Source organism: Asparagus officinalis, chromosome 2 (assembly GCF_001876935.1).
Source record: "Asparagus officinalis chromosome 2, Aspof.V1, whole genome shotgun sequence".
Taxonomy (NCBI): Eukaryota; Viridiplantae; Streptophyta; class Magnoliopsida; order Asparagales; family Asparagaceae; genus Asparagus; species Asparagus officinalis.
The window spans coordinates 16,157,876-16,166,377 of NC_033795.1; the positions used below are offsets into that span (position 1 = coordinate 16,157,876).

General features: G+C 39.4%; 1 protein-coding gene across 1 annotated transcript; it reads left to right on the forward strand.

Moving 5' to 3' along the window:
* On the forward strand, positions 503 to 1,009 carry LOC109830878 (NDR1/HIN1-like protein 3). Its single transcript, XM_020398237.1, has one exon. It carries the CDS (start codon positions 503 to 505, stop codon positions 1,007 to 1,009), a length of 507 nt encoding a protein of 168 aa, XP_020253826.1.

Here is an 8,502-nt window from a genome sequence, read left to right on the forward strand (position 1 = left end):
AGAGCGAGAAACCAATATGGATAGTTCTTTGGTCCAATATTCACATATAATTGTCCTTAGATCGTTTATTCTAAATAATTAATCAACATTGGTTTTTATGATTCACTTGTATTAGCACAAACTTTAAGTTAATTCCAAAATTATTATTTTTTAATGTGAGAATAAGTCTTTCATACTTCGAAAATTCTTCCAAGTATGACCGGTCTCAAGAGAGACATATGTAGGACTCTATCAAACGCATAATCCATTACAGTACACATAGATTTTGGCAATATTTTATCTTCGAGTTATAGTCAAAGAAAAGCATCTTCCTTGTAATTTTTTATTTCTAGTCAAATTCCTTCAGAAATTTAAACCAAACCGAAACTAGCCTACTCAAGCATCCCCTCGTCCCTTTTCCTCTACCTTTCTCTCCCCAGTTCTAATGGGCCGCAACAATACCAAATTCGGCCCATTTAATATGTTCTGCTCTTTTCTCAAAATTCTCATCGTCATCGGCATCATGGTCTTCATCCTCTGGATCATCTACAGGCCCAAAACAGTAAGGGCTCATGTAACCGCCGTTTTTCCCAGCGTCTTCACCCTCACAAGCAACTCCACTCTTGTTTACAACTTCACTCTCCACGTTAGCATCCAGAACCCCAATCGCAAGGTGGGCCTCTACTACGATGACATCTCAGCCGAAGCCCAATATGACAGTATTCCTTTTGGGCTGGTCTATAAATTTCCGCCCTTTTTTCAGCATAAAAGGAACATTACTGTCTTCCCGCTAGTGTTTGTGGGCCGGGCTTTTGGGCTGAGATCAGTTCAGAAGAAGTTTGAGAGGGAAAAGAGAGAGGGTTGGTTTTATGTTGAGTTGAAGATTTGTACAAAAATGAGGTTGAAGATTGAGTTTGTTAAAGTCGGGCGCTATAGCCCGGAGATTGATTGCGCCGTTAAGCTACCGGTGATGGCGAATGGTTCTGATGTGAAGTTTGAGAGGTCTGAGTGTGATGTGGATAAATTCTAAGTAATTTGTTCTTGTTTCTTGAATTTTAAAATTTTGTTAGGATGTGTGCGTGTGACTTTGTATGTGGAAGTATGCTTTGATTGTGTCAAGAAAATGATGGGTGAATGTTGTTAGTTGTGAGCGTCTTTCGTTGACTCTCCACTGTTTATATGTTGTTAAGTGTGTTGGTCTTTATCTAGGATTTGGTCTTATGTTAATTTCGTGAACTATTATTATTATTTTCTCTTTTTCTCCTGCATTCCAGGGGCAAAATTCTTTTTAAGTTTCTCTAACAAAGATTCTCTGATCACTAGTTTGAAGTTGGAACTTTAATTATAATGCAAGTATCATTTACATGCAACTGCGGATGCAATAACTATTATTGTCTGAAGAAGTTGTTGTGCGCGGTGGAAGTTCTCGAAGCGACACGAACAATAACTCGAGATAAATCACAACCAATAAGCAAATCATAATCACAGTAAGAACAACGAGTTTAACGTGGTTCGGCAAGTTGCCTACGTCCACGTGGCAAGGAGGGGGGAGTTCTTACTATTAGAAATCAAGAGAATACAAATAGAGTTACAAATCTCACCGATCAAACCCTAAAACAAAGCTTTAGATCTCTCACAAATCTCCCACAATTGGATGCATCAATTCTTTCCAAAAAACTGCTCAAAATCATCCTTGCTTAACCCTAACTAATCAGGATTAGAGTTATATATCAGCTCCAAAACGAACCGGGTTGAAAACCTAAAGCCCAGCCCAAACAGCCTGTGGTTGACCGTCACGGTCGACCACCGCGGTCGACAACGCGGTCGACAACGCAGGTATCCGTCCGACCGCGGGTGGCGAGCCGAACACTTCCTGACAGAAACAAATCGGCTACAGAAAACTTACGGTCGACCGCTGTGACGGTCGAAACAGAGCGCAAACGAACCAGAGCTCAAAAATCCTACAGGGTCCACGCGGTCGACCGCCTTTAGCTCCCAGCTCTTCCTGACCCTTGTGCACGTTCGCGGGCGACCGTCGCTGACTCACGGTCGACCGCCAGTCTGCCTGGCTGAATTTCTGGGTTGTTTTCTTCAGCTGTTTGCCAATTTTTCAATTCTCCACCTCGGCGAATGTTTCTACCAAAAACTGAGCCGACACCAAATCATCCAAAAGTCCCGCAACAAGTCCGGGAACCAAATTAGAGCTGAAACGTGATCTCCCCCATCTGAATCAACAGATCAAACCAGCTGCATCTGAAGGACTGCCTACGTATCCTCTTGTCCAAGGAATCAAGCCGAACGTAGTTCACTCAAGTGGCCTCCAAAGGCCTCAACACTGAAGAATGTTCAAAAGCTTCAAACAATGACCAAATTTCACTCCTGAAATATCTTTGGTCAATATATCTGCAGGGTTATCGTTCGTGTGGACCTTCTCCAATATGATGTATCCATCATCCAAAACGTCACGAACAAAGTGAAATCTGACAACGATGTGCTTCGTGGGCGCATGATAAACCTGGTTCTTCACCAAATAAATAGCTGACATGCTATCACAATATACCCGAATGGTCTCCTGTGCAATCTCCAAGTCCTCTAATAATCCACGCAACCACAAAGCCTTCTTCACAGCTTCAGTCACTGCCATATACTCCGCCACTGTAGTAGAGAGAGCCACTGTAGACTGAAGTGTACATCGCCAATATACAGGTGCACCTGCCAATGTAAAAGCATAAGCTGAAGTGGACCGGCGCTTGTCAAGATCTCCAGCATAATCTGAATCCACGTAACCAATATAATCCTGCCCTTTCTTCTCATCCTTTTGAAATACCAAACCAACATCCACAGTGTCTCGAACATACCGTAGAATCCACTTCACGGCCTCCAAATGACCCTTCCCGGGATCGTGCATGTATCTCGATACCATGCTCATAGCCTGTGACAAATCTGGCCTCATACACACCATCATATACATCAAGCTACCTACTGCACTGGCATATAGGACCTTCGATATATAATCTGTATCCTCAACTGAAACAGGCGACATCAACACTGAAAGCTTGATGTGGGGAGCCAATGGAGTGCTAACTGCTTTTGTATTTCCATCAAAGCTGAATTTCTTCAACATCTTTTGCAAATAGCTCTTCTGTGTAAGCTTCAAACTCCCTTCATCCTATCTCTCTCGATCTACATACCCAATATCTTCTTTGCCTCTCTAAGATCGTTCATCTCGAATTTGGATGACAGCTCCTCCTTCAACTTTCAAATAGCCGAAGAATTCCTAGAAGCAATAAGCATATCGTTAACATATAAAAGTAAATATATGTGCTCACCATCCTATAGCTTGTGCATATAAATACATGGGTCATATGGGCTCCTCGTGTACCCATGGCCAATCATAAAGCTGTTGAATCTCTTATACCACTGTCTCGACGATTGCTTCAAACCATAAAGAGACTTCTTCAGCTTGCAAACCAAGTCTTCCTTTCTTGCAGCTTTGAATCCTAAGGATTGTGTCATGTAGATCTCCTCATCTAAATCTCCGTGTAGAAAGGCTGTCTTCACATCTATCTGGACAAAATCCAAATTCAACTGTGCCACTAACACCAATAAAATCTGTATCGACGAATGCTTCATAATAGGTAAAAATACCTCATTGCAATTAATGCCCTCAAGCTGTGCATATCCCTTGGCAACCATTCTGGCTTTGAATTGAATATCCCTAATAGAAGATCCCTCCTTCTTCGCATATACCCACTTGCAACCTATAGCTCTTTTACCCTTAGGTAGATATGCAAGTGTCCAAGTGTCATTCTTCTGAAGAGACTGTATCTCCTCCTCCATAGCTTCCCTCCACCTGATCGAATTGGGGCTAGAATCTGCCTCCCTGAATGTGGATGGAACCATATCATCAACGACCTTCACTGATAATGCATATGCGACAATGACATCATTATACCTAGCTGGCCGACGAGTTTAACGTGCTCACCTCCTAGCTGGCCGACGAATCACGCTCGATGGATACAATATTCTCTGGAGTGGGTGGAGTCACATCATCCTCTACCTGCTGCGATATCTCAACTATCTGGTCTCCCCCACCTGCTGAGGGACTTGAGGTCTCATCATGTACGCCTCATCGAATGTGACATCTCTACTAATAACTATCTTCTTATCCTGTGTATCCCATAACTTGAATCCTTTAACTCCATCACTAAATCCCACAAAGACTGCTTTCCTCGCTCTCGGATTTAATTTACCATCACTGATATGGTAATAAGCTGGACACCCAAATATCCAAAGCGACTCATGTTAGACCCTAGAGGGGGGGTGATTAGGGTCTTATGCTAATCTAATCCCGATTAAATGCTAATTAAAATAAATTTGTTCTTGCAAAAAAGATACAAGATAGATATGAGTAAGAAAGATATGAATAAGCACAAATAAAAGTACGCTAAGCAAAACACAAACAAATGATATGTTTACGAGGTTCGGTCCTCACGACCTACGTCCCGGCTCCTCACCCCGAGGAGATATCCACTATCACAATTCGGTTTGGAAGCCGGAACTTCTACACACTCGGTTTACAAGATCACCGAAAAACTCTCACACTACACAATCACTAATTAATCACACTTTACACACTAAGTGTAGGAACCTAGTCCGTGTCCTCCTCCTCAAGTACTCGGATGCAACCTCTCCCTAGGTTCGTCAACCGACGCCATTCCTATTGGATTCGACCCCGTCTCTCGCCTCACACTTCTCTCAGTGTACAAGTGTATTACAAGTGATACTCACAAATAAAGATTAAATACAATGGTTTGTTCTCAATAACAAATGAGAACACAAATGAAGCTCACACTCACTAAATCACACACCACAACCCACACTATATAGTATGAAGATATTAAGCTCAATATGTATGTATGATAACAGTGAATGAAAAATAATACAACTCAATATAGCTAAGATATAAAAAATTAAGTAGAAAGCTATATGTAAAGATGAGTTAGAGAAAACTTCTCTATAGGCAAGAAGAACAGTGGATGATGAGATTAAAAATCATCTTCTTGTAGTGAGAAAACTTCTTTTGAAAACAGACTGATGAGATCAGCTTAAACAGCTCTTTTAAGCACACTTAAAATTTTGTTAAACACAAAACTTAGATATCTGAAAGAGAGCAGCAATGGGGTATTTATACCCACTCAAAATATCAGCAAAAACAAACTTAAAAAGACCAAAAGCCCACAAAGAACCGTTACAGAAAATGGCCGTTAAAAACCAATGATGAAATCGGCGGTCGACCGTGAAATCTCGCGGTTGACCGCGAGGCACAAAAAATCTGAGAACAGGATTTTGAAGCTGGCGGTCAACCGCGAAAGTCTATGAATGGTTCACGGTTGACCATCACGGTCGACCACGGGCATACAAAATACATGCTTAGAAAATTTACTGCTGGCGGTCGACTGCGACGGTCGACCGCAAACTGATACAGCTAATATGACATGTTTTTGGGCAGATTTAAAAATACTTTAAAAATAGCAAAACAATTTCAAAAATAATAAAACTTTGGAAAAAGTTTCTAAATGATAAAATGAACATGTTAGAAAAGGAATTTTTTAAAAAATAATTTTTGTTTGCAAAAACACACTGTTTTTGAAAAGAGTTCGTAAAACCTGTATTTTAAGAACATGAAAATTTTGATATGACTTATAAATGCGTATATATATCATGCATATTTTATATGTATATAATAAAGTATGAAAGAGCTGTAAACATGAAATAAAAGATATTGTAACAACGTTTGATGAAAAATCATTTACATGATAGAAAACGTCAAAAATCGTGTTAAGTGTACATATATTGAGCTTAAATATAAATATACAATATATATAAGTAAACTACTCTTATACCTAGGTAACTTCATACATATGAATTTGAATCTTTAACTCTTGATTTTCGTGTGTTGAAATACCTGTAAAGAGAAACATAAAAATAAAACTAGAGAATATATTAGCGATATACCTGTAAAGAGAAACATAAAAATAAAACTAGAGAATATATTAGCGATAAATTGTTTGACAAATCATTATCAAAACTATAGGGTCAACAATCTAGAATATATTAGCGATAAATTGTTTGACAAATCATTATCAAAACTATAGGGTCAACAATCTCCCCCTTTTGATGATGGCAAACAATTTATTTATTGATATGAAATATATACTGATAAACCACATACAACATGAATTAAACATATAGACCATATATATCATGAAACAAACATATAGACCATATATATCATAAAACAAATATATAAACCACATTAGATTTTCTCACCCTTTGACAACATCAAAAAGGGAAAGAAAAAATATAAATAGGAGCAACGCTCCCCCTGCATATAAGCACAGATAATAACCAAGTGTATGGCCAAAAACTCCCCCTGTCAATTTGCATAAATGACATATAAAGAGCATATATAGGAGCTAGATAATAATCATTCATACACAGCCATAAACATTTAGAATTCAAAGAACGCATCATTAGCAACATATTTTCACAAAACAAAGCATGAATAAACTAACACAATAAATCACAAATCATCACTTAAACACCAAAAAGCTACATAGTTTTCCACAAACATAGTTTGTTCCACAATACTACAAACCATACACAAATAGTTTCACAAAGTCACATAGTTTTTCACACAAACATAGAGTTATTACAACTCAAAATAAAACATAAGTATCAACTTCTATTTCAAATACAACTCAAAATAAAACATCATCATAAGCATAGAATCTAATAAACTCAACAGCAAAGTCAATCACCACCATCACCACCAGAAACAGGGCCAGAGCCAGATGCAGATCCATCATCAGAGCCAAAGTCAGATCCATCAGCAGGGCCTTCCTCAGAACCAGATTCAGAATTGGAAGAGGGATCCGGAATCCCAAGAGACTGACGCTGATAAGATAGAATAGTCCTAACGTCCCTCTGAATAGTTAAGACCTGAGTCTCGAGACGATCTAAACGGGCACAGATATCAGAAGTGGAAGAGGTGGAAGCTCTAGACCGAGAAGATGATGGCTTAGCAGGATCAGATAAGGAGTCAGAAAGTTGCATACGGGAGAGAGAGACTCTATCAAAGTACTCCTTACTCGAATCAACTTTGGGTTCATTTGTGAGAGCAACACCGAAGTGTTGAAGAATGAGAGTGATGAAACTGCCAAAAAGAAGAAATTTATAATGCTTGCATGCCATGTTTTTAAAAAAAAAATTTACCCAATTCACTTTTATTTTGGCAAAAATAGCATAAACAACATTAACCTTGTCAGGAGCAAAATAATCAAAGCTACCGATTTTAGGAATGAGATTATGAGCAACAATACGAGATATGATTTTGACGGTGAGATTGAGTGATTTGTTGTTCATAGGATAGGTGCAACCGGGCTTAAACAAGATATCGTTCACAGCTTGATCAGTGTGTTCGATAGACATAAGCTCGACATCACTTGACGGGATCTTAAGGATTCCCGCAAGTTCGTCGGCATTAAAAGAAATCTGGATGTTTTTGACAGATGTGGAGATGGTTTGGACACCATCAGCAGTGGAAGTGACAGACAAATTTGCATTCCATTGATCATAGTTAGAACAAACGTACCATAATCATCCTCGGGCAACGAACACAAAAGTAACATCGCCTTGTCTTCATCCTCAACTATGATGTCCACATTGGCTATATCTGAAAGTAGCTTCGTGAAATTGTTGACATGCTCCCTGATGGAAACTCCCCTTTTCATCTTGAACTGGTAAAACCTCTTTTTCAAGTGAAGCCGATTCTCAATGCTCTTCGTAAGATACTTCTAATTGAGTGTTTCCCTCATCTTTTTCGTCGACGTCTCGTTCATAACATCATAAATAAGATCCGGCGTCAAGCATGACCTAATAACACCACAAGTTCTACTGTTCATCTTCTTCCAAACATTATCCTCCATATCAGCGGGTTTCTCTTTTAACTCAAGAGTCTCATCCAAATTCTGCGCATCCAAGGCGTCCATTACCTGACACCTCCACAATCCGAAATTGATCTTGCTATCGAACTTCGGAACATCAATCTTCGTGTTATTGATGCTCAGACTCTGTATCGCATTCGTAAGAGACGAACCTGATGTGCTTGCTTCTCCCATGTTGTTGATCTAACTCTTCAGATAGGAATCTTTACCGAATCCTTCGAACAAGCCTGAAGCTCTGATACCAATTGTTGTGCGCGGCCGAAGTTCTCGAAGTGTCACGAACAATAACTCGAGATAAATTACAACCAATAAGCAAATTACAATCACAGCAAGAACAACGAGTTTAATATGGTTCGGCAAGTTGCTTACGTCGACGGGGCAAGGAGGGGGGAGTTCTTACTATTAGAAAAAAAGAGAATACAAATAGAGTTACAAATCTCACCGATCAAACCCTAAAACGAAGCTCTAAATCTCTCACAAATCTCCCACAATTGGATGCATCAACTCTTTCCAA